Source organism: Cyprinus carpio, chromosome B2, assembly GCF_018340385.1.
Source record: "Cyprinus carpio isolate SPL01 chromosome B2, ASM1834038v1, whole genome shotgun sequence".
In the NCBI taxonomy this organism is placed as follows: domain Eukaryota; kingdom Metazoa; phylum Chordata; class Actinopteri; order Cypriniformes; family Cyprinidae; genus Cyprinus; species Cyprinus carpio.
In genome coordinates, this window is record NC_056598.1 from 24,279,288 (window position 1) to 24,304,900 (window position 25,613).

Genomic DNA, 25,613 nt, shown 5'->3' on the forward strand with positions numbered 1-25,613 from the left:
CACGTTCATAATCCTTTATTTTGCATTTTAGTCAGCTACTTCAGAAAATATTATCAATTAATATTGCACACAATCTTTTCCAATTCCTTCCTTGCTATTAAATGTATATTTATGACTGTCAAAATAACAAAATATTAACCTAGTTATGAAGTACAATAGGCTTTCCGGAACGTCACTGTGATGTTGCAGTTTTACTAATATAGGCTGGTATTATTTTGGCATATTTAACCAGGAAAAAGAGAAAACATGACGTGGGCCATCCTCCGATGTCTGGTTGGGATCGACAGTTACCTAAAAATATGGAAAAGGAGGAGAAAGTGAGATGGAAAGAGACAGATGGTGGTGGCTGGACAGATAAATGGAAACAGTAAGACGGAGCAAAAGGGTTTTTATAGTGATTTGTGATCATAACAATACAGCATCTATCTGTGGTCATATGAAATAGTTTTGAAATGAATTAAAGGGTAGAGATGGGGCAAGTTAGAGTTTGGCATTTAGGTGTTTTGTGATTGTCACTCATAATTCAGGATTATTCTGGTTTTGTCCTCACAGCTCTTGGGACAGAAACTTTTGACAGTATTGTGACATTCATAAAATCTCTTGTGCCCAAAAGACATGATCTGTAGATTTGTAGAAGAGATTGTTACACTCTTTCCAGGCAGGCAGTTGCATTTTATTTGTATCAATTTCTCTTTAGTGAGATAAATAAATAAAGAACCATATAAATTATGTAAAAGTTGGTAATGTTGAAAAAGTAAAATCTTTCTTTTTCATGAATGTTTTACATCTGACATGGCTAATATTTTCACTTTTTAATGTGTTGAATTCTGTAAGAAAACTTTTTGCGATTTTATAATTCACTGAATTTCTCAACACATGTTCTACTTTGTTTTACAAAAATTATAACTTCACTCATTTTAAATCCCATAATATAAAACAAAGGAAAACGGACCAAAAAAAGTTTCCAAATTTTGGTGTCAGTGGTCTTGTGCTGTCCCATTTTTAGAAAAAAGTATAGGTATGAAGGTCCCTGGGATGTAACCAGATGATACAAAAATGCAGGAATGAGATCATACAAATTAGCCACCAACACCAATTCAACAAAACATAAAATAGTTATAAATTGGCATGTTAGTTTGAATCATAAGGTAATCTCAAAATATAAGATGATCCCAATAAAGCAGCCAATGATTCCTATACGTCCTCAAATATTGTTTTGTGTCTTTCACTAACCTACGTTAAAAACATTTACTGACCAATCCTAAAAATTAGCATTAAATGATCACAATTCCAAGGCATCACAAATATGAGTGCGAGTAAGGGAGACAGAATTTTACCTGAGCAGGTGCGTCTGTGGAAGAGTTGAGACTAGAGTCTGGATTGGGTGTAAATAAGGGTGTGTTCTCTGCTGAGTTGGTGTTCACTGATTGGCTAGGTTTTGATGACATCTGGGATGAGTCGGCTGCCATTGGTGGAGAGATCGGAACAGGGGTTTGTCTCTGCAGGGTTGGGATGGGTGTAGCCCCTGAAGCAGTCATCGGTGGAGGGTTCGGTACAGGGGTTTGTCTCTGCTGGGCCGGGGCAGGCGTAGCCACTGAAGATGTCTGAGTCTCTGGATTAACAGTACCTGCTAATTCTTCCTCCTCATCATCCTCTTCATTGTCATCATCTACAATTACAGAGAGAAAGACCTTCTATAATAAAGAAATAGATTTAAAAAAAAATATGGACAACCCTATGTTAAGATAAGTTAGTTTACCCTTGGTAAAATCTATGCTTAGTATTGCTCTTCGTTCAGGGCTGAAGTTTACAGTGAAATGATCCATATTTTCATATCCACGTTCCACCTTTTCTAAATGAGAAACATTCCTGCCTTCTGCTATCCTGAGATGAAGACAGAATGAATAAGATAGCATAATAGAGAAGTGTCAACAAGTTTAAAAAACAGTTATATTCAGTAAAATGATTATTTGAATCTTACTTTTGTAGTAGAGGCTTCGTGTTCTGTTAGAAAGACATGTAGATTAAAAACATAGTATTGCATTGCTTAGGAATAACATGCTGTCTTTTTTAATATGTAAAATATTATATTACTTTAAGTGTTTCTGTTAAAGAAAACATGCAAGACTACAATAATAAAAAATAAAAAAAACTTGTCAGACCTGCAGGAAGATGGCCATCTCAGATTCCTCCATCGTCTGAATTCCTGTCTCCACTAGTTTGGCTGTGTTATCTAGGTGATCTCTGTACCTGCATAGGTGATAGCTGTGATTAGCAGAGTGCCTAAACATACTTATTATGGAAACAGAGAGAAAACATGCTGTAAAGGACATTACAAAACTTTGAGTGAAGCAGATAGATGAAATAAAATAAGATTTGATTAACATTTATCACACACATATATTATATTTAGAATTTTTCATTAGACAAATACTGTAGTAATACTTTTTTGTGTGTGTGTGTATAGTGTGCATTTTTGTGTGTGTGCATGTACTTGCGCTGTAGGCCACCGATGTAGTCAAGTTTCTCCTGCTGTTCTGCGGTGATCTTCAGTGTGAGTTCTCCTCTGCGCTCTTCCAGAAGAGCGTACAGACGATCAAACCACTCACATACACGAGACTTCTGCCTACGACCATTCTCCTACACACAATCACGCATGCACTGATATCATTACTTGGACCATAATATAAAAAATAACTGAAAGTTATGACGAAATGGTCAACAGAAAGAAAAAAAACAGTCATTGCTGTTGATGACACACACACATGCATACTGACCTCCACAGCTCTGCAGCTTTCCTCTAGCTGACTGATGATGCCCTGAATTCTGTCATTATTGCCAACCAACACAGCAACACCATCAGACAACTCGGACTGCACAAACAATCACATAAATATAAACTGATCAATCATCATGATAATTAAACACAGAGGTGCAGCGAGAGGAAAGCAGAAAGATAGATTTAAAGCAGTCTCACTTTCTGGGTTTCGTAGACAGATTTGAGTGGAGCAACTTCACAGGACTGATGACTCCCAAAGACTTTACATAGTGAACAAGTGGGAACAGAGCAGGTCACACAATATATATTAATCTTCTCATCCTGATGCTCCTCACACATCAACACATCATCCTTCAGTTCTGGTTCTGGCTTACTGCTGCTAAAAGAGAGAATTTAAATAAATTGCCTTTGTTTAGACATACTAGATCTTAAAAATTACATAAGTATATAGAATAAGAATCTTCAAAAAGAGAGAGAGAGAGGGAGAATTGAGAGAAAGTAACTGCTGTTGTTCATGTTGATGCGTTTCCAAATTTGTGTGTGTGTGTTAGGGCAACTGATAAACATAGAAAGTGTGTCTGAAATAGCTCCTGTCACATTGGTCTACTTATAAATATAGCCCAACACACACACAAACTGACAATGTGCTGGAATAGAATAGAATAGAATAGAATAGAAAAGAATAGGAGGAAAGTATGGGTTCGATAGGATTTCAAATGATTATACAGCATAAATGATTGGAGAGGAGAATATGAAGCTGGAAGGTTTAGTTATAGTAATAGTACCTGCTGGATTCCTGTTTGTACATATCTATGATGTTCTCCACTAGCAGGTTCCTCTGCAGGCCATACACCCCATGTCTGTCCAGAACCACTTCATGCCTACAGGATGGGCAGCGGAACCGGCCGCCAGAGCCCAATGTAGAACCTCCTCGTGTGGGCAAGTAAGGGTTTGAGGCCTAAAACACCAGAAAGCGCATATCTTTAAAAAAAAAATCCTTGCAAGGAAATGGAATATACTAGGTCTACATTACGTCTGGTCTTAGTGGAAGAATGAAATCCACCCATTTCACCCATAACTTGACCAAATTCTCCAATGTGACACACACAAATATGTATTATATATAATAAGTTGTCATCATTATACAGCACCCACATGAAAAAATACTATAGTAATTTATAGTAAATACTATAGTGTTTTTGAACCATAATATAGTAAAGTGTATTATACTGTATATATTATAGTATTTACAACACTTTAATGAATGCTACAGCGTGTGTATTTTTTTGTTTTATGTAGTTTTTAAACTGTAATAAATACTGTAGTATACTTTAGTTTTTACTACAGTAAACTGTAGTGTATTGCAATATAATATACCCTATAGTTTTAGAAAACTTAGTACAGTATTTGGTGAAATTTATATTACTATAGTTGTTATATTACCACAGCAACTATAGAATTACCACAACAAATTAATTCAAGTACTTTACTATAGTATGGTTCAAAAACAATAGTATTTACTATAAATTACTATAGTATTTTTTTCATGTGGTATACAGCTGCTGATTTTAAAATCACCACTAGAAAATCAAGTTTAAACTGGTAGGCTTGGAACATTTTAGAAAGCATTAACTAGTCTAAACTGGTTGTTCCAAGCCATTCCAAGCACTAGACAATCCTGAACCAGTAATGTTCTAACTGTTCATACCAGCTTCTCAAGATGTTAACTAAAATATTTTGTGTTATGTTTGTAATACCATGTTCAAAAAAAAAAGTTATCTTTAACTTTTGCAAATATTGGCGGTACCTGAAAGATGTCATTGGCACATTTGCGGCAGAGGTTGTGCTGGCACGGTAAGATCACCACCGGTTTGGTGAAGATCTCAAGGCAAATAGGGCATATCAGCTGCCTCTCCAAACTCTCCATGGTCTCGCGCTTTCTTGGCAAATAATAAACCCACGCTCATCACGCGGATCGCACGCGCTTGGTGAACACACTCTGGTGTGTGCTGGCTGCTGTTTATTTTATTTATTTATTTATTTTCTTGCAAAAGAAATGCAGTTAAAATGCTGTTTCCCCGTGTGGGACGCGTACAAAACACTTTGTCACCTTCCTCCACTCGCTCCTGTAGTGTCTGGTCTGTTTTTAGAATGGGTACGTCAGGGTTGCCATGATTACGTGACCATATATGAAAACTGCACTGAGCGAGACTGGACAGCTGTCTGACCCCCACCACAAGCTTGTAAACCTCGCCTACCAGGCCGGGAATCACACACACCCCTGGAAACCAGACATCCAGACCAGTCATCTTTTCCCATACAAGTTTAATGAGATGATTTTCTTGTTAAAACTGAATGGTATGGTGTAAAGAAGATTCCCTTGCACTTCCATTTTTGTTTTGATTCTAATCGTCTCAGAAATGTTTAATTGAAAAGCTTTTATTTAAATGATCAGCACTGCTTTTGTAGACAAATTAATGTAGAAAACTAACATATATATATATATATATATATATATATATATATATATATATATAATTTTTTTTTTTTTTTTTTTTTTTTTTTTTTTTTTAACATTTTTACAGGTTTAGACAGTCTATTAATCACTGCTAGACACTAGCACAATGACATGAAAAATGTCACAGGTTACGTATGTAACCATGGTTCCCTTAGAAGGGAACAAGACACTGCGTCCTCTAGAGTTCGCTATGGGGAACGCCTTCAGCATGACTGGTGTCTGAAGCATGCATCTAAACGGTGACAGCCTGTAAAGTCATCACCTGGCGCAACCACAGTATAAAAGGGGGCCGGGAGAACACGTCATCCCCTGAAACAACTTACCTGTTAAGGGCTGGGCTAGGAAGACCAAGCCTAGGGCAGAGCTCAAGGCTAGGAATCAGAAGAAAAAGATTCCTTTAAGGGGATATGCCCAGGTGTCTAAAATCCAAACCAGACCCTGGCCTGCCACCCAGAGGGGCTGCCGCCGGTTCTGAATAAGCCTGCTCAAAAAACTCGACCCAACAGATCTTTGCTAGCAACACCCTGCTCAGAAATGCATCAACAGAGATATATAAGTTGAGTGGAGCCCAAGGTGAGAACCGGGGCCAAACCAACTCAGAGAAAGGGAACGAGGCTGACCGCGCTACCCTTACCATACAGGATTTTAGAAAGTGCGCAGAATGCCTAGCGTGCACACTTACCACAATGTGGAATTTAGAAAGTGCACAGAAGCTCAGCGTGTGCACTAACCATAGCATGGATTTAGAAACACCATTGCTTATGAGGTAACTGAAGCTGTATAAAACCAGCCTAGGAGCCCTACGTGACTGTGGCACTCTCACAGAATAGACTCCAAAGCATCCGCCCAGAATGGAGCGGTGTGCTTGCAAGAGGCCCTTCATGGTGAGGGGAGCACAGCTAGCTTACTTAACAAGCAACCCGCCAGGGAGGCAGGATATGGCACAGCCATCTGGCATAACTGCTACCCGGAGCTCAAAAAGAGCGGAGGCCCAACTTCAAAAATAGAAGGGGGACTCGGACACTCAGATCAAGAGGGGCGTGCTTATATGAAACCCCCAAGGGCACTGCTAAGCTCGACCTACAAGGAGAGCCGCTCAACAGGGAGGCAGAGAGAGCCTAACAACTGGAGGCTGCTACTTAGTGGAGCTCAGACGAGGACTCGATGAGAGAAGTCCGCAGATGTTTAATCGGGAAGCAGCAGGCTCAAAGACAACCCTCCGAGGTGAGGGAAGCACTGCCTGGCAAATAGAGGCAGCTTATCAGGGTAGCAGCAAGTGGCCCAATGACCTGATGTCACTGCCACGGAGCTCAAGACTGGAGGGTTCAACCCCTAGCGAGGAGAGAGAGGAACCCACCTCCACCAAAGTGATCAAGACCCAAGGTCAGGGGTTCTAACTCCTGATTCGAGAGGAGGACTCACCCAGTCTGCCCAAGACCGGTGGCTCAAAGGAACCCTCCCGCAGTCAGGGAAGCACAGCCATGTCCGGGGAGCAGATAGATTTCAAATGGGACATCAGAAATGGGATCCTGCTAGAGGGGGATCACACATTTCTACAGAGAACAACAAGATCCCAAAATAAAGGCAACTGACCAAGGAGGTGACAGAGATGGGCACGTGACTCATAGCTAACCCTCACAGTGAGGGGAGCACTTCTCAGCTCGATCAGAAGGAGGCACTAGATTAGAAGGGGTAACCCAGCAGGCCCCAATAAGAGATAGTCCACTGGTGCAGCTGGACACGGTCTCATCTCGATAGAGAGCGTGGGTCCCGTATAACCAGACCCGATAGAATCTAATGAAATAGTGGGACCCAATAACCATTCATGCATACAGAGTTTACTGCTCCTCAGAGCAGAAGGATACAAGAGGGGTTTTCGCAGAAACATAAATCCCTCTTACCTCAGGGAACGCAGTGTACTCAAGCCCACTCCGCAGAGGGGCGATTACTGGTTCAACCATAAGTGTTACTAGTAAGGATCTGCGGGCCTGACCGTCTATGGTGTGTTGAGCTCCTCTATGCCTCAACGAGAGGAGCTCTAGCTCAGAGAACGTGCATGATGGTTAAGGAAAGACTCAAATCTCAGCAGACCCCTCCAGGTGAGAGATGAATAGTGCACCCTGGCCAGAGGATAGGAGCATGTTACGAAACATGTACTCAGAAGAGTACTAACCTGCGAGGGGGACTCTCAGGTCCTGAGATTGCAATGTTATACTGGGGACCCGATGCTGGGAGGCTTTTGCAGAAGCCCAAGCTGCATGTTCAGGCCGAAGATTAGGGCTATCAACAGCCTTGATCAGTACCGAACCATCACTATAATCGGCCAACAGCAGGAGGTCCTGACTTAGCAGGGGGGTCAAACCTAAAAAGTCAGAAAACAGAACAGGTCCGAGTAGTGCTGCAGAAAAAGGCTAGTATCAAATACACAAAAACTAGCAGTAGAGTAGATGAAATGGATCGTACTCGCCAACCATGGCTCCCGCACATAACTCTGGTTCATGGATATAGGCTGGAGGTGAAGTCCGAAGAGCACTGGGGTCTGGACCATCAGTAGGTAGAGTTTTATGAGACATAGAAACTAGCCAAAACATCATAAACCCAGCATAAGAGACTGCAATGCTAGTGCAGGAGGCTCCTACCTAACCTTATTCAGGAGAGAAGCTCTTTAGGGGAATTAAGGGGAGGAAGATGAGAGCAGATGTAATACTCTCAGAGGGAGGTGGGTAGATGGCTCAGGTTTTACTCTGGTTCAGACGAGAGTGTTGAGAACGCCTAGTCTGGATCACCTCCCTCAAATCTTGCCTGTCACCCTTAGACCCATGCCCCTTTTGAGTCCTACCTGCATGTGGGGGAGGGGCGTGAGTCACGACACTAGTCTTCTGAGCCCGCTATTGATCCTTAGATCGAGACGGGCCAGGACCCCTTGGTTGTACAGGCTCAGACCTGAATCTTCTAAAGGCAGCCGAACGCGTCTTGGCCTCCTTAAACTTCTCGACCACCATCTCGATGGAAGTGCTGAAAAGAAGAAAGCCCTTTTCTTTCGACCCGATATCAACCAGATTCACCCACAGATGTCTCTCTGTAACCACCATGGTCGCCATGGATCTGCCAATGGCAGTGTCGGCCTGCTTAGTGGCATGGAGAGCAAGGTCTGTGGTGTGATGCAACTCAGCCACCTCATCAGGGGATAGACCCTGACCTTTATCCAGTTTTTTCAGCAGATCAGCCTGATAAGCTTGAAGCACCGCCATGGTATGCAACCAGGCTGCAGCCTGACCTGCTGCCGCGTATGCCCTGCCATTCAAACGAGATGTATCCTGAAGGGGTTTGGATGGCAGGGAGGGACCCTTAAGAGAAGATGTCTCCCCCATAGAGAGATAGCAAACCATTGTCTCTTCAACAGGGGGGATCTCAAAAAGAGAGACAAATGAGAGCGGAGCTTTTTCATAGGAAAACGCTCACAGTGCATGCAAACTGCCCCCTTGAGGACATCGCACGCGTGCTCTTCACCCAAACAAAAGATGCAAAGATCGTGTGTCATCACATGTCAAATAATGAGGACACGGATCCACACGCCTTACTAGTGCTCGCTATGGTAAAGAAGAAGAATCGTTCAAACTTCAAACAAAACAGTCCTTGAAGACGAAGAAGAGGATGACGTGTTCTCCCGGCACCCTTTTATAATGCGGTCATGCCGGGTGATGACGTCTCAAGCTGTTGCCGGCCAATGTTATTGGATGTGTCTCTGTCAGCTCCCTAGCTCCCGAACTTGTGAATCAGTAGATTGTGTACACAAATTGGGTCACTGGTAAGTTCCCTGACTCACTGCACATTAGGACAGTGATCACTTAAATTCCAGTGACATGATTACGTACAGCATCAATGGACAACATAGTAGAACGTCATCACTGGAATTAATAAACAACAGTTAGGACCAATCTCATTTTGTATTATTTTTTATTCTTTTTAAACACATCGTTCTGTTACATGTTCTTACAACATTTCAGCCGAATATTAATTATAAATGATAATAAGATGTGTTCATTACCTTTCTAGCAATTTGTATTTATGTTGAAATATATTAAAAGCAGTCTGTCTTTTCAAATCTTCTGTCACGTGTCATTATATTTATCGTGTTGACTTGTGTGGTTTATGTTTAACGCTTCAGAAATGTGACATTATTTTCAGTAAGGAAGCATAGTGAGCGCCGATGCTCCCTAGTTTTTGCAGTGCATTGTGGGATTTTTCAGGGAGTGATCATTCCAGTGCACTGGAAGGATTTCGTGATTGAGACAGCCTTTAAAATGGCTGACTCCGTGATCAGTGCCCTGACTACTGAACAAGGAAGCTGATTGAGATGCACCCATTGCATGTTTAGTTCAATCGGCAACCTTCCGGTCTCTCTGGTGAAACCAACATGGAAGTGACTAAAACTGCAATTCATCGACTGGCCACTAGAGGCTGGCTCCAAAAGAGAGTCAGTCCCATAGACTCCCCATGTTAAAATGCCCTACTTTACAGCAGAATTTTTTTTTTTTTTACAGCCTGGTACAAAAAGTGGTTTTGGTCTATATAGCTTATTTTGCACTTCATGACAAATATGAGGGGGGTGAATTTTTTATAACTCATCGATTTAAATTATATTTAGCCTTAAAGTTCTGCATAATTAAGTGCGTGGCTACTTGAGTGACAGGTGGATTGCTGCTGCTGTCACCACGTTGAGCTAGATGGGCGTGGTTTCAGCAACCAGCTCCTGCCTCTTTGCCCATTTTCGATTATCCGGGAGTGACAGCCAGCTCCGCCAACTTTGAGCTTCAAAAAACGCTCTTAAGAAACCTACGGGTGACGTCACGGACACTACATCCATGTTTTTATACAGTATGGTTTAGATGTATAATTCAGATACCAGTCACCCTGAAGGATGCAGTTCGAAGTTCCCTCGGAAGGGAACAGTGTTAGATCGCCATCTAGTTGCTAGTGATGGGAAACCGAGGCTTTCTGAACCGTTTGAGGCTTTCATCAAATTGTGCCGAAAAAACGGATCATTACTCGAAGCTTTTTAACACAATGCGCATTAGCGACATCTAGTCAGATTGGTTTCTCCTGCCTATCTAACGAAACATTGCGAAACAGAGGACGGTTTGAAAAAGTTTTTAATCTGTGCCAACTCGTGTCATGCGTAGTCTGGTCAATGGATTCATACATTGATCAATAATATAAAATATACAAAAGTGTGGTTATAATTAATAACTGACGTGCAGTAGCAAAAATATTTTGGATGAGCTGTTTGGGGTCTCTGAGACCCCAACATGAAAAAATGCAATAGAGGTGTGATGTGCATTCAGTTTCTGTCTGGTGTTGAGGTTACTGAATACCAAATAAGTGTGCACACACACACAACCAAGTCAATGTAAAGACAAACAAGAAAGTCATGGAGTCATGCGAAGCGCAGATTTTTTTCAAACCAGCTGTCCCGACCTTCCGATACTGCATGAGGTTCGATGCTTCAAACGTCATCAATCACGTGGTATTGTCATTTCGATACAAGTATCGGCACAGTGTATGATACAATAGTGCTTTGAAAACTGCGTCGGAGCATCGGAGCCTCGGTATCAATCATCACATCACTACTAGTTGCTCAGTAGTGCTTTATATTTTTCACAGTTGATGAGCTTGCGGACCTTTTTTTTTTTTTAATTATGAACAGTTTCCAGATAATGCAGGTGTGTCTCACGTACAGACGCAACTGTATTGCACCCGTCTCTCTTAACACAAAACCAGGAAACTAGGGAATATAACAGTTCTGTGTCTCTGTTTATATTTGTGTTTACACACAGTAAAATGGCAGAATCCAGTGTTTCTTTGGCTCAGGAGGAGTTCAGCTGTTCAATCTGTCTGAATCTACTAAAGGATCCAGTGACCATTCCCTGTGGACACAGTTACTGTATGAGCTGTATTAGAGGCTACTGGGATCAGGATGAACAGAAGGGAGTCTACAGCTGTCCTCAGTGCAGACAGACCTTCACTCCAAGACCTGTTTTAGGTAAAAACACCATGCTGGCTGAAGTGGTTGAGAAACTCAAGAAGACAAAATTGCAAGCTGCTCCTCTGGCTCAATGTTATGCTGAACCTGGAGATGTGGAGTGTGATGTCTGTACTGGGAGAAAATATAAAGCAATCAAGTCCTGTCTGGTGTGTCTGGAATCTTACTGTCAACCCCATTTTGAACGTCATGAAGAATTTCGCTCTGGCAAACTACACAAAGTGACAGATGCCGTTGGAGAATTAAAAGAGATGATCTGCCCTCAACATGATAAACTGCTGGAAATTTTCTGTCGTACTGACCAATGCTGTATATGTTATATGTGTATGGTGGATGAACACAAAAACCATAACACTGTATCAGCTGCAGCAGAGAAGACTGAGAAACAGGTATGAACTGTATCATATTATATGCTATTGACAAAATGAAAATAACTTATACATGGTAAGAAGCTACCCTGTACAGTAATGTTTTAAATAATTTGTGTCAGTTGATGGCTTATCATGTTATCATGCTGTGGTCACAAGTTCAGTTCTAATGTTGAGACGACAGAGAAAAGCAGGAGTGAAATTTGTCCTCTTCTGTTTAATGATCAACTTTTATAGTGAGCCTCTGTTCATAAAGATAGTCCATATATTTGATTATAATAAAATAGCATGAGAACATGTTAATAATTCTCCTGTCTTGTGTAGCCAAACTTTTGACTAAAGTGAAACTTAATCTAGCTAATATCAACCTAACTATACAGAGGACTGATTTTTCACATATTTATGTGGTCTTACAGAAACTCTTGGAAGAGACCCAGAAAAAATTCCAGAAGAGAATCCAGGAGAGAGAGAAGGAGCTTGAGGAGCTGAGAGAGACTGTAGATACTTACAAGGTGAGTTTTGAGCAGAAGAACAGCTGCTGGCTGCTGAAGAGCTGTTTGAGACTCAGTTAGGACTCTCCTCCAGTCAGTCAGTGAGGAGCCAGTGCTGGAGCTCTTTCAGTCCCACTGAAGCCCACTGTGGGGAACAGGCTGTGTGAGGCAGCAGTAAGAGCTGAGTGAATGGACTGATTCTGCAGCTTCTCTCTGTGTGTGTCCTAACAGCGCTCTGCACAGACAGCAGTGGAGGACAGTGAGAGGATCTTTACTGAGCTGATCCGCTCCATTGAGAGAAGCCGCTCTGAGGTGACACGGCTGATCAGAGATCAGGAAAAGACTGAAGTGAGTCGAGCTGAAGAACAACTGAAGCGACTGGAGCAGGAGATTGAAGACCTGAGGAGGAGAGACATTGAGCTGGAGCAGCTTTCACACACTGACAATCACATCCATTTCCTCCAGGTAACAGACAAACATGTCTATAGGAAGGGAAGAGCATGCTGTACAGATTGTGTTTCTATCAAATGTTTCTGTGTCTTTAGCTGGTGTTTCTTGTGTCTTTGTGTGTGTAGAGTTTCCAGTCTCTCTCTGTTCCTCCTGGTTCTACAGACAAAATCACTGTCAGTTCTCGCTTCTCTTTTGATGTTGTTGGAAAATCTGTGTCAGATCTAAGAGAGAAACTGGAGCATTTCTGCAGAGAGGAAATAAAAAAGATATCTCCACCTGCTTCCTCAGTGAGACACAACCAGAGCATTCCCACTCCAGAATATGAGAGCAGGAAGGAGTTCCTAAAATGTAAGTATCAAGATGAGCACATACAAGCTACTGTACATTTAAACACTGTGAAGAACAAAGGTCTACACCAATTAATCAAATAAATTGATCCAAAATCCAAATATCCAAAACTGGATGTTTTGCCAGTGACTGATTGTTGTATGTTGAAAAAGACTTTTTTCCTCTGATTCCTAAAACTTATTAAGAAAACATGAAATATAAGTTTCAGCTAACGTGCTGTTTTATTGATTAAAATTCAGATGATTCCATTTATTAATTTTATATTCTTTCCCCGTCAGATTTCCAGCGCTTCACTCTGGATCCAGACACAGCATTTAAATACCTTTATCTGTCTGAAGGGAACAGAGTGCTTACTTTCGGCCATTTACAGCCATATCCTGATCATCCAGAAAGATTTGATGTATATGCTCAGGCATTGTGCAGAGAGAGTGTGAGTGGACGCTCTTACTGGGAGGTTGGATGGACTGGACATAGATGGTTGAGTATAGCAGTGTCATATAAGAGTATTGGCAGGAAGGGAGATAGTAATCCAATTAAACTTGGAAGTAATAATCATTCCTGGTCTTTGATGTGCTTTCTTGGCAAATGTGATTTCTGGCACAATGGTGGAATGACTTCACTCTCTGCAATCCCTTGGCCCTGTAGAGTAGGAGTGTATGTGGATCACAGTGCAGGAACTCTGTCCTTCTACCATGTCACTGACAAAATTACCCTCATTCACAGAGTCCACACCTCATTCACTCAGCCTCTCTATCCTGCATTCTGGATAGATCCAGGAATAGGTGTGAGACTATTTGATCCTTAATATAGATGGTGTAAAGATTCTACCAATAATAATCCTATATCACAGGGTTTTAATATCAGATTAATATAATGGTTGTAGTTAAAGTCTGAGGAAGAAAATAGGAATAACCTAGAATAATATTTCTAATGTGATTGTTTAAGGCCAATCATGTTATGTTTTTCACATTATTTTATGTGCTGTGTTTGGTTCCAGAGTGAATTGCTGGAAATCCGATGGGCAGAGAATATAAAATCAATAAACTGAATCATCTGAATTTTAATCAATAAAGCAGCATTTTAGCTGAAACTTATGTTTCATGTTTTCTTAAGTTGTAAGTTACATTATTTGTTGATGTTAAAGTCTTAACAGCACATAAACTCCTTTACCTGTCTGAAAGGAACAAAGTGTTTACTTGCACTCAGATAACCCAGCCATATCCTGATCACCCAGAAAGATTTGATCCTTACCTTCAGGTGTTGTGTAGAGAGAAAGTTGGATGGAGTGGATAATTGGTTTCATATAACAGTGTCTTCTAGGAGTATTGGCAGGAAGGGAGACTGTACTGCAAGTAGATTTTGGTGCAAATAAACATCTGGTTTTTGTTGTGCTTTCCCGACAAATGTTAGTTCTGGTACAATAATGTTCCTACTGAGCTCCCTGCAGTCCACTGGCCCTCTAGAATAGGATTGTATGTGGATCACAATGCAGGAAATATATTATATATCTCTATATATATATTTAAAGTGTATGCTTTTAAGATGTCAAATTAAACGTCTGTATAAAGCTGTGGAGATCATCTTTTATAATATCTGTACGATGCTTTAATGTTTAGCAGTGGATAATTGAGCCATTGACATTGCCATTTATTTCTCTAACACTCCCACTAGACCAAGTCTGTCTTTAAATTTGTATTCCTCATGAAATGATTAGCAACAACAATATTCTGAGTTAAGCAGTGTTGGGGATAGTGAAAGGATCAGTGTCTTTACTGGCAGCATTGAAAAAAGAACCACAGAACAGGCAAACAGAGAGACCTTTATGTGTTGAGCAGTAGGACTCACTGCTGGCATACATACACTCTCACATACACACTGAGTCTCAGACTGAGAGAAGATGGAGACAGCTGAAGGAAAAAGAGGAAAATAGTATGTTGTATAAAGAGAATCCTTCTATTTTTCAATTCAGCATTGCCAGAACTGCATGTGAAGTGAATTGTTAATCTGCACCGACCCACAAACACATGCAGACAAATACAGTACAAACTTGCCTTTGTGTGACCTCTCACATCCTGTGGGGAAAGTGCTTTAGTGTTAATAAGTTAAAGGTTGAAACACTGCAAGGGTGTGGCTTTTACATGAGCAATGCACAAAGTATTTCAAAGGGTTTGTCCCAGTGAGACTCAGACTGTATGGTGTCAATAAAAAAATCATGACTGTGTTTTATCAGGCTGTTCTGGAGAGTCTAATCAGGTACAGGATCCAAGCTTGGGATGGTAAACTCTCTGTACAATTAAAAAACAGACTTCTTAAATTGTCTGGACGGCAATGAAAATTGTGGATCTGGAAGACTATCCATCGCTCCAAACATTATTTGAGCAGTCTGTGTGCAGAGGGGCTCACAGGATACTGGCTGATCTTTCTCACATCTTACATCCTTAGTATGTGCTTCTGCCTTCAGCTTTTGTGTCTGCCTCTATTAGAATTTTTGGCAAGGACAAAGGCCAATGATTTGTTTCTGTTCAGCTTTGATTATCAAACATTATGCATTGTTTTATATTATTTATTGCGTGTGCAATAGTATTTTTTTTTTTTCAGTTGTGCAGTGTGACTCCTGATATAGTGAGGGTCCATTGACGATAATTTAGTTGAACGCAGTTAACCAGCAGTTCCACTTGAGGGCCTCAGCATACTTCCAAAAGATGACTTACAATTATTTAATTATATAAAGTATTTTTTTAATATATATATATATATATATATATATATATATATATATATATATATATATATATATATATATATATATATATATGAAACAATAACCTCTTATAAAGTTTATATTTCATTTATAGGTACACAAATTTTAATATTTAAATCATTCTATCAGTCTTTTGTATATTTATCTGTTTGTCTGTTTGAGGTGTGTCCTCAAAATAAAAATCCTATATCCTAAAATTGTTTGAGAAATATGTCAACAAATACATATTTTAAATGCTGCTGCGTATATCAGGCAATGATAACAGTATGGCTGTGGGTAGTCTCCTCCTCTGCTGTGTGTTCGTTAGAAAGGCTTGAATGAGCCAGGTAGGTTAGTAATACGAACTAGTAGCTGTTGAGCAATATTTAACTTTCATTGAGCGACCTACACTGGGCGTGACTTTCTGAAAATATTGGACACTCGCGTTGTTCGCGTATTATCTCCTCGTTTCTTGTCATATCTCCTATTGGACTCTGATGTTTAATTTGTGCGGTGATTACAAGCACTTTCACTTTTAAAGTAACAGTCGCAAACCCTGGACTAATCGCGTGAAGTGATTCTTAAAGCCTGTTTTCCTGTTTTCTCAGCCAGAGGCTCTTTGATAATGTTGGAGTGTTTATTGACGATCTTTCTGGGCTTTATCTCCGTGCTGCTGTTCTGCGCTTTCTGCGGACGCAGAAGGTGAGTTTTCTGATATTTTGTTGGGAATGTAGTCATGTAGATGATTTTCCCCCCTAATTTTAATTCGGATGAATACGTTGTTTAAATTAAGGTTTAATTGGGATCATGTGTCTATGTGGAGCATGTATTTATCAATAGGAAGACGCTTTTTGTGCAAATATTTGCAGAAACATGATGCATCAACAGATTCATGATTAGTGTGAATGTCCAAACAGATAAAACTAAATCTTATAATCGTCATTCACCACTTGAAGTAAATTTAAGCCACGTTGGCAATGAAGTGTCTGTTAAGACGACATGAATAATTCACAGCAGGGCTGGGAGCTTGTTTACTCTGTTTGGAATTGAACCCTTCAATATAAGGCTTTCAGTGCGGGTAATCCCACAATAATCCTTTCTTTCGAACAATATGAACCGATTCAGTGACTAGATTGCGTCATCGCTATGTCTCAATTCCAGTCCTCGCGACCCCCTGCTCTGCACATTTTGTATGTCTCTCTTGTCGCGTCAGACGTTTGTTCTATTCGAACGTAAGTGCCCTGCGAAGTGGACATCACAGGAATTCGTGAATGAATGTTCCGAAGTGAAGTAAACTAAAACAGATTTCCCCTGCTCAGGGAGTAGGGAGCAATGAACACTGTGTGTAGGGACCATGTCAGTAGGAACAGAGTTCATGATTATCTGAATCAGGTGTGTTAACAAAGAGAGACATAACACATTTCGTACACAATGGTAATTCAAAGTGCTTTACATAAAAGAAGGTAAAATAATCATGTCGAAATGTTATTTCAAAGTTATTTAAGTAATTTTAGGTAAATTAATCAAGCAATTTTAAAACATTGGAAATGATTTAAAAATTGACTTATTTAAAATGAATTTAAAACAGTTAAAAATAGAAATGATTTCACATAGAATACAGTGAATATGTAAAATACAGTGCAATCAATTCGGACATCGCACAGTGCTCATTCAACAAATGCACAGCTAAACAGATGAGTTTTGAGTCTAGATTTAAATGTGACTAATGTTTTAGCACATCTGATCTCTTCTGGAAGCTGATTCCAACTGCGGGCGGCATAGTAACTAAAGGCGGACTCCCCTTGTTTTGTGTGAACCCTTGGTATTTCTAACTGACTCGATCCTAATGATCTGAGTGGTCTGTTAGGTTTATATTCAGTGAACATATCTGCAATATATTTTTGGTCCTAGGTCATTGAGTGATTTATAAACGAGTAAAAGTACTTTAAAATCAATCCTAAATGTAACTGGAAGCCAGTGTAAGGACCTGAGGACTGGTGTGATATGCTCAGATTTTCTGGTTCTAGTCAGAATCCTGGCAGCAGCGTTCTGGATGAGCTGCAGCTGTCTAATGGTCTTTTTGGGAAGGCCGGTGAGGAGACCATTACAGTAGTCCACCCTGCTGGTGATAAAGTCTTGACTGGAAACAAAACATCTAATTCTTGCATATTATTTTTAGATGATAGTATGCTGATTTAGTTACTGCTTTGACATGACTACTGAAACTAAGGTCTGTCTCCAGAATCACACCAAGATTCCTGACTTGATTTTTAGTTGTTTGTCCCCTTGAGTCAAGGTATGCATTCACCTTGAAAACTTCATCTTTGTTTCCAAATGCAATAACTTCAGTTTTTTCCTTGTTTAACTGAAGAAATGTAGAGGTATAATTTTTTATTACACGTAATTTATAAAGATGCTTATAATTTCATTGGTTCCTGTACCATTTGCTGCAGCCATGATTTGGTTTATAAATAATTATTTTTTTAAATTATACATTATATTTTATAATATAATTCTAACCAATCGTTCAGAGCTGCGTTTCCCAAAAGCATCGTATATCTGAAGTAGATCGCACTAGAGACCATTAGTACATGCATTGTGAACCGGTTTAAATGATTCATTGAAAAGATTCGACCGAAAGAACGACTCATTCACGAATCGGGCATTATTTTGAAGCAAAGCCGCAAAGATCCCACAGATTCAAAACCGCTTGTTTGCATGTTGAAACAAACAAGGATGTGCGTTACAACATAACTGAAGCACACTCCATGTAGCCTATTACCACACAAGTGTCAAGTTAACTTGAAAATGAACATCTGTGTTTAATTTGTGTATAGTTTCTGGCTTTTTACCCCACTATAGCTGCAGTGTGTTTTCTTGTCTTGTTCAGTTAGGGAGTTGCGGTCTTAAAAGAATGTTTGGAGAACTAATTCCCAAAGGGCCACGCCATTCTTTTTTTGGTCAGCCTGGAAAAGTAGGAGATGGGAGATATACATCAGCAGTATCTCATTACACAGTATTCTCAGTAACTGAGTCCTGGCTTTGTCATTTGAAATAAAGCTTGCACTTAAAACAAACTGAAACAATGAAGCATTTTGTTTAGCACAATTATATCATTGCTTTACCACAGAGAACATTATTAGGAAAGTAGGTGAACTACGTGGCTGGGGTTTGTTTGAGTTTTTGTGTTTGTCTGAGAGAGTATTTTAAAATGACAGAATGGCAGGGCCTCTCAGACATTGTTGAAACAAGCATGTTAAAAAAAAAAACCTTTACATTGTGTGTGCATGCTGCAGGAAGGACGGTGAGCCCCCGCTGATTAAAGGCTGGATTCCATTCCTGGGAAAAGCTTTAGAATTCAGAAAGAACTCTCAGCAGTTCCTTACACAACTGCAGCAGGAGCATGGAGATGTTTTTACTGTACTTATAGCAGGTACATCTTACAAACACACACGCATGTTTACTTGGCATTATTTATACACAATCATTTTTTTAAAAACGAGAACGTCTCCTGACTTCTCACGAAATGAACATTTTGTCATTTTTAGCTGAGTTTTGTTCTCACTGGTTTCCTTTTGCTCTTCCTTTTAGACACAATGTTATGCAATACATGCTGACATAGTTATGGAAATTAAAAAGATATGGTGCTGAAAGAGGTTGTGAGAATAGCAGTTTTTAAATAGCTTATAGATAACATGCATGGCCCTTTTTTCAGCATCAAGATTTAAGGTTACAGTTATAAACGTAAAAGGGAAAGTGTATATTTTAGATACTTTAATTCATCACCGTTTTACTTTATTTTCTCCTTTTTAATTACTTTATTTGTATTTAATTTCATTAATCCTGCAGTATTCCATGTCATTTTTCAATACATTTGAGGTGATTTGTATTATTATTATTTTGTACTTTTTTGGGGGTAGTTTCTAGGTGGTTTACCAAACAAAATCAAGAGTCCACTCTGACTCAGCAAGTCTGATATTATGGTACAGTACCTATATTTGTTCCTCCTTGGAGTTTTTATTTTTTATTTGTTTTGTTTGTGTGTTTTTATTTTATTTTGTAAGTCTGTAACACCAAGAGCAAGTTACAAGTTGTGGAATCCTTAGAGTTAGTTCTGAGTATGAATAATAGTGATGTTAGCAAATGCCACTAAAATCATGCAAAAAATTTACCTGAAAATAAAAAAACATTATCTGAAGTAGCTTGTCAAACTGCTGGACATTATGCATTATGTCATGACATACATCTATTTATTATTGTATGTTTCTTTAGGAAGGTACATAACATTCATAATGAACCCCCTCCAGTACCCGTCTGTGATCAAACATGGGAAACAGCTGGATTTCCACACGTTTTCAGACAGCGCAGCATCCAGGACATTCGGTTACAAACCGGTCCGGAGTAGCCTTTTCCCTGGAATGAGTGACCGCATCCAGCGGAGTTACACTCTGCTGCAGGGGCCTGCCCTCGACCCGCTCACATTCAGCATGATGGGAAACTTACAGCAGGTCATGCGACGCCGTTTTCTGCCCAGTGAAGAATCCGGGTCTGATGGCGATTGGCAAGAGGCGGAACTATATGAGTTCTGTAAATGCGTAATGTTTCAGACCACATTTAACACACTATATGGACATAAATCAAATCTGCGTCTGGATCAGCTGCGAGTGGACTTTGAGAAGTTCGATGCCATTTTCCCTTTACTAATGGCCCGTGTTCCCATCGCCTTGCTGGGGAAAACCAAAGAAATTCGTGAGAAGCTGACAAGATTTTTCTATCCTCAAAGAATGGCAGAATGGAGGGCTCCATGCGAGTTCATACAGACACGAATGGCCCTGTTCCAGGAGTATGACACGCTTCAGGACAGAGATAAAGCAGGTGACTCTCCCACATGCACACACACAAACATACACACTCATCCAGAAAATCAAAAATCCTTCTTGCGGGGCCCACAGATGACTGTGAAGTGTGTTCCTGATGGTAAATGTCCTATCTACAGAAGTATAATCATTTTTCCAACATGACATGAGGAACTCTGGTCTTCAGATTTTGTGCACCAAAAGAGATTATTTAAATATTAAGTAAATGTACCACAATTCTCGCAAAACTACACAGTGTTAAGTCTCACAGTCATAAGAGTAATTGGTCAAGGAATTGGACTTTACTAGTTGCGCTGTCTGTTTTGCGCTTAAGATTGACAATAATTAGGGCACTATGAAATCCATTTTACTTTTTGCCAAATTCAGTTTTTTTCAGTTGTAATTTTTCTAGACTCTGTTTTAATGGTTAAATAAAATTTTATTAATAAAAAAGCATGCCTAAATTGAAAATCATGAAGCTTCCACAATTTATCATCAGTTTATTAAAAGTTGAACCTTATGAAGGCCATATGAAATGTTTTATTTTTATTTTGTTTTTTTACTAAATTCTGTGTTTTCTAGTAATTTTCTGGATTCCATTTTAATAGTTTCAATAAATTTTAGTAATCAAAAACATCTCTAATTAATTGAATTTATAATTTTTTATTTTTAATGCAAATTTTATTAGTAGTAATAGTAAAATTATACGCGTTATACAGTAAATTTTTATGACCTGATTTCATGATTCTGTCTGCATGTTCCTAATTGTGGAAATATCTTTTTTTTTTGTTTGTTTGTTTGTTTGTTTGTTTGTTTTTTCCTTGACAGGACATTAGAGATATGATAGGAAGTGATTGGGAGAGAGAGATGGGGGGTGGGAACGGGAAAGGTCCACGAGGCGGGATTCAGTCTCGGACACCCAAAGCGCAGCTGTGCCCCACACACACACACACACACACACTTAAGCACACTCTAGTTTCAGTTTTAGTGATTTTTTTTTTTTTATACTTGCATAATAAAAATGTATTTTATTTCATGTAGGTGCCAGGACAGCATTTATTGCCAGACATTATTGCTGATTTGACTCGTTTTAATTAATCATAATCTTGACAGACCGCTTTGGAGATTTCAGTGCTTCCCCATTCAAGTATAAAAGACTTGTACATGCATGCCTGTTGCCCACATTAAATTCCTGCCCTGGGGTGTTGCCAAGATGACTGTTGATTTCTGGCTTGTAAATTTACTTTTGTTAAAGGGTCTTTTTGCCATCAGTTTCTTTCTGATGAAATGCTGGAAGCAGGATGTGCTTGAACAAAAACAGTATTACACATTGTGAACACTCATCGTGACTGTGCTGTATTGGTCTGGACCAATGCCCAGTGGTTTACACCTCATACACTTAGCTTTCTTTCTGTCTGTCTCTGCCCACAGCACATCATTTTGCCATGCTGTGGGCATCAGTGGGAAACACTATCCCAGCAGCCTTCTGGTGTCTTTACCACCTAATTTCCTGCCCGGAAGCCCTTGAAGCAGTGAGAGCAGAGATTGTCAATGTGGTTGGAGAGAAGAACATGCAGTTGGTCTTTGAAGAAGACATCACAATTACACGACAGCAGCTAGAACAGATGGTTTACCTGGGTACCACACACACATTTACTTAGTAACCCATCAAACATATCAATTGTTGTCTATGCAGTGGTATCGATTTGAAGTTATTATGCCAGTTTTCAATGATTCAGACTGTCTTTTTCTCTCTACAGAGAGTTCAATAAATGAGAGTTTACGTCTCTCCTCTGTATCAATGAACATCCGTGTGGTTCAGGAAGATTTCTGCTTGCGTCTGGATGCCCAGCATTCAGTCAACCTACGAAAAGATGACATTGTTGCTCTTTACCCACAAACCACACACCTTGACCCTGAAATATACGATCAGCCTCAGGTAACATGCATCTGCAGCTGCCTAGATCAGTGATTCTCAACCAGAGCGCCGCTTACTTCAAGTCTCAGTAATTATTATCAGTGCTGAAGACAGTTTTTGTTGCTTCACATTATTGTGGAAACTGCAGTACATTACCATTCAAAAGTTTACGGAGAGTAAGATTTCAAAAAAATAAATTATTAATACTTATTACTAAACTGATCGAAAGTAAAGACTTGAAAAGAATGGTACAACATGTTTGTATTTTGAATAAATGCTGTTCTTTTGAATTTTTTTTATTCATAAAAGAGTGCTGAAAAAATGTATGAGGATTTCCACAAAAATATTAAGCAACAAAAACAGTTTTCATCATTGATGATAAGAATTATTAATAATAATTGAATAGCAATAATAACTGAGCACTAAATCTTCATATTGGTATGATTTCTGAAAGATCACGTAACACAGAAGACTGGAGTAATGACTGCAGAAAATTCGCTTTACCATCACAGGAATAAATTACAATTTATTACTCATCCAATAAATCTTTAAGAACTAGGAGTCACAGGCTTTGAATACTGTTACGGACAATAGGAGACTTTAAGTCAAAAAGTTGAGAATCACTGCTCTAGATCCACCTAGCAGACCTCATTTTAAACATACTTCTTTATTGTTAGAAAACATACTTATTGAAATGTCTTTTGTGTGTTTTCTTGTAGCGCTTCCAATTTGACCGTTTTGTGGAGGATGGGAAAGAAAAAACAGATTTTTATAAATGTGGTCAGAAGGTCCGGTACTATCGCATGCCTTTCGGCTCTGGAGCCACACAGTGTCCAGGGCGTTTTTTTGCGGTGAATGAGCTGAAGCAGTTTGTGTGTGTGGCTTTGCTCATGTGTGAAATGCAGTTGCTGGGGAACCAACAGGAGGCGATGCTAGACAACAGCCGTGCTGGTCTGGGCATCATGCCACCCGCTAATCAAATCACTTTCAGATACAGAACCAGAAAACCAGGGGACAATATGAAGAGGGAGGAATGAACTACATGAATAGAGAGAGACTGTTGTCTGTTCAGTACTTGGGTGTTTTCCTTTCATTTTTTCACAGGGTGCATGCAAAGATTTTGTAAATAATGCAAGCTGCAGTATACATAAATAAAACTGCCATGGAAAAATCTCATCTTTGAATGAACTGAACATACAGTATGCACTGCAGTTTGAATCAGGGTTGATGCATTACAGTGAACAGCTTTCTATGTATTTGCTACTGTGACAAAAGGACAGCTTTTCAAACATCTTACCTCTCATACATCAATTTTATCCTATCACTGGGAGTAAATAATTACAAAATCATAAAAGTGGCAAAGGCTGGACATGCCAGTCACGGGATTTCATGCACTGCAACCTGCAGCTCATCTAGACTAATCATTTCTTGATTCCAGCATTGAATATTAAAAGGTAAATGTTTCTGCTGTTTTGTTTGAATTTGGTCAGGATTATTCATAATGTCAAAAAATATATTGAATAAAGAAATTGCTTTTCAAACGTTTGGGATCAGTAAGATTTTTAGATATTTTTGAAGTGTCTAGGCTCACCAAGGCTACATTTATGTGATTAAAAATATAGTAAAAACTAATATTGTGAAAAATCATTACAATTTAAAATAAGTGATTTCTATTTTAAAATTTGTATGTAAACTGGGATCAACTGTGATCTCAGGATTCTTTGATGAACAGAAAGCTCTAAAAAATTACTTGAAGTTTAAATCTTTTGTAACAATGTAAGTCACTTTTGAACAATTTAATGCATGCTTGCTTAAAGTATTAATTAAAAAAAAAAAAATCTTACTGACCCCAAAACTTTTTTTATATCACTACTGGTCAGTATTTCATATTTTATCAGTCAATATCAGTCGAAAACTTAATTATGCATACTCAATTCAATTTAAGTGATCTTTGCTGTGATATCCTATGAAATTTCATCTTTAAAAACACCTAACCATTTAATAACATTGTAAAGTACAATCTTTAGCATATCTTACCAAGAATATCCATTTATCCAATACTATTACAGTATATACTCTGCTGATACACTCGTTGGCAAGTTCGAATACAGTTTGGACACAGAAATCAGACAAAGGCATCATGGGTCACTCAATATTTTACTGGAATGTTGGAGAGACAGCATGTGCAAAATGAACAAATGTAACTCACTTCGATAGCTACTGTAAAACACTAACAAAAATAAAACACCTCTACATTCTTAATGAGGCTCAAGTTTCTTTTTTTTATACTAAAAATGGTAAGAGTCAACACAAATATTTTTACTCCCACACCCCACAAATAAGATGACAATTATTTGTGCATATTAAGCTGCTGCCACCTTTTCACAGATTAAATCAGATCTCAGACATTCCAACAGGTGGACACCAGGTAAGCAAAATTCAGGGTCAAAGAGCAACGTTAGCAGAATATTTGGTGGAGTGATGTTTTTAAAAGTGATGTTATTGTTAACATTTGAACTTGTTATTTTATGGTCCTCAGTTCAGAAGCCAATGTCAAGTTGTATCTTCTGCTCAAAAACAGCAATGATAAGCATGATGCCGAAGCCCAGGAGTATCCCAGCATTCTGCAGGAGGAAGAAGCCATAGTGACTGAAGCCTGCTTCACTTGCATCATTGTGCAACATCTCCGGTACCTACAAAACAAACAAAAAAGGTCCATTTTAGAGATCACAGTTTCAACGAGGTAAACACGAATGACCACAAAAAAAAAAAAAAAAAAAAAGTTTTTTTTCCTTAAAAATACAGAATTAGAAACTATATTTATATAGAAAATAAAAAAAGAACAGTGTTCTTTTGCAATTATTTATATACTTCAGTTTTTATGAATATTTTGAAAAGGTGTTCTATGTTTTCATTTGAATTTGCAAATTTTTATTTATTTTTTTAGACAGTAATTATGCACTGTTAATTCTGTTTGATTTCAGCTATTATTTAAAGGGGTGGTTCATTGCGATTTCACTTTTTTAAGGTTAGTTAGTGTGTAATGTTGCTGTTTGAGCACAAAGAATATCTGCAAAGTTACGAAGATGAAAGTTCAGTGCA

General features: G+C 39.0%; 3 protein-coding genes across 13 annotated transcripts in view; 1 reads left to right on the top strand and 2 right to left on the bottom strand.

The window, feature by feature from the left end:
- On the bottom strand, positions 1 to 12,485 carry LOC109049702 (E3 ubiquitin-protein ligase TRIM63-like). Of its 3 annotated transcripts, none has more exons than XM_042718783.1 (10): positions 12,218 to 12,485; positions 3,565 to 3,737; positions 2,978 to 3,158; positions 2,778 to 2,873; positions 2,495 to 2,640; positions 2,163 to 2,250; positions 1,982 to 2,004; positions 1,760 to 1,884; positions 1,338 to 1,669; positions 1 to 291 (listed from the first exon to the last, which is right to left on the bottom strand). In XM_042718783.1, the coding sequence occupies exons 2-10, from the start codon at positions 3,585 to 3,587 to the stop codon at positions 211 to 213; spliced, it is 1,095 nt and encodes a 364-aa protein (XP_042574717.1). In that variant the 5' UTR covers positions 3,588 to 3,737; positions 12,218 to 12,485; the 3' UTR covers positions 1 to 210. The 3 variants fall into 3 exon arrangements, with proteins under 3 accessions (XP_042574717.1, XP_042574716.1, XP_042574715.1); XM_042718782.1 differs by lacking the exon at positions 12,218 to 12,485 and adding an exon at positions 4,587 to 4,931 and having other exon boundaries at positions 2,978 to 3,155; XM_042718781.1 differs by lacking the exon at positions 12,218 to 12,485 and adding an exon at positions 4,587 to 4,930.
- Positions 10,763 to 24,773, top strand: LOC109073141 (cytochrome P450 7B1). 9 transcript variants are annotated; one of them, XM_042718764.1, is made up of 10 exons: positions 10,992 to 11,729; positions 12,125 to 12,220; positions 12,431 to 12,664; positions 12,775 to 12,997; positions 16,346 to 16,439; positions 19,034 to 19,170; positions 20,010 to 20,612; positions 22,025 to 22,231; positions 22,354 to 22,532; positions 23,231 to 24,773. In XM_042718764.1, the coding sequence occupies exons 1-10, from the start codon at positions 11,139 to 11,141 to the stop codon at positions 23,546 to 23,548; spliced, it is 2,682 nt and encodes an 893-aa protein (XP_042574698.1). In that variant the 5' UTR covers positions 10,992 to 11,138; the 3' UTR covers positions 23,549 to 24,773. The 9 variants fall into 9 exon arrangements, with proteins under 9 accessions (XP_042574701.1, XP_042574706.1, XP_042574699.1 ...); XM_042718765.1 differs by lacking the exons at positions 22,354 to 22,532; positions 23,231 to 24,773 and having other exon boundaries at positions 10,895 to 11,729; positions 21,441 to 22,025; XM_042718766.1 differs by lacking the exons at positions 22,025 to 22,231; positions 22,354 to 22,532; positions 23,231 to 24,773 and adding an exon at positions 21,422 to 21,559 and having other exon boundaries at positions 10,899 to 11,729.
- Positions 24,650 to 25,613, bottom strand: part of slc39a6 (solute carrier family 39 member 6) — a 10,318-nt gene continuing 9,354 nt past the window's right edge. The window contains 1 exon segment of the mRNA XM_042718777.1: positions 24,650 to 25,204. Coding sequence (XP_042574711.1) covers positions 25,052 to 25,204 — 153 coding nt within the window. The 3' untranslated portion in view covers positions 24,650 to 25,051.

Coding starts and splice junctions, on each gene's coding strand:
- LOC109049702 (XM_042718781.1), bottom strand. CDS start 4,706: ATGGAGAGTTTGGAGAGGCAGCTGATATGCCCTATTTGCCTTGAGATC. Junction 2,874..2,977: donor CTGTCTACGAAACCCAGAAA/GTGAGACTGCTT, acceptor TTGTTTGTGCAG/TCCGAGTTGTCTGATGGTGT. Junction 292..1,337: donor CCACAGACGCACCTGCTCAG/GTAAAATTCTGT, acceptor CCATATTTTTAG/GTAACTGTCGATCCCAACCA.
- LOC109073141 (XM_042718764.1), top strand. CDS start 11,139: ATGGCAGAATCCAGTGTTTCTTTGGCTCAGGAGGAGTTCAGCTGTTCA. Junction 12,221..12,430: donor AGACTGTAGATACTTACAAG/GTGAGTTTTGAG, acceptor GTGTCCTAACAG/CGCTCTGCACAGACAGCAGT. Junction 22,533..23,230: donor AAATATACGATCAGCCTCAG/GTAACATGCATC, acceptor GTTTTCTTGTAG/CGCTTCCAATTTGACCGTTT.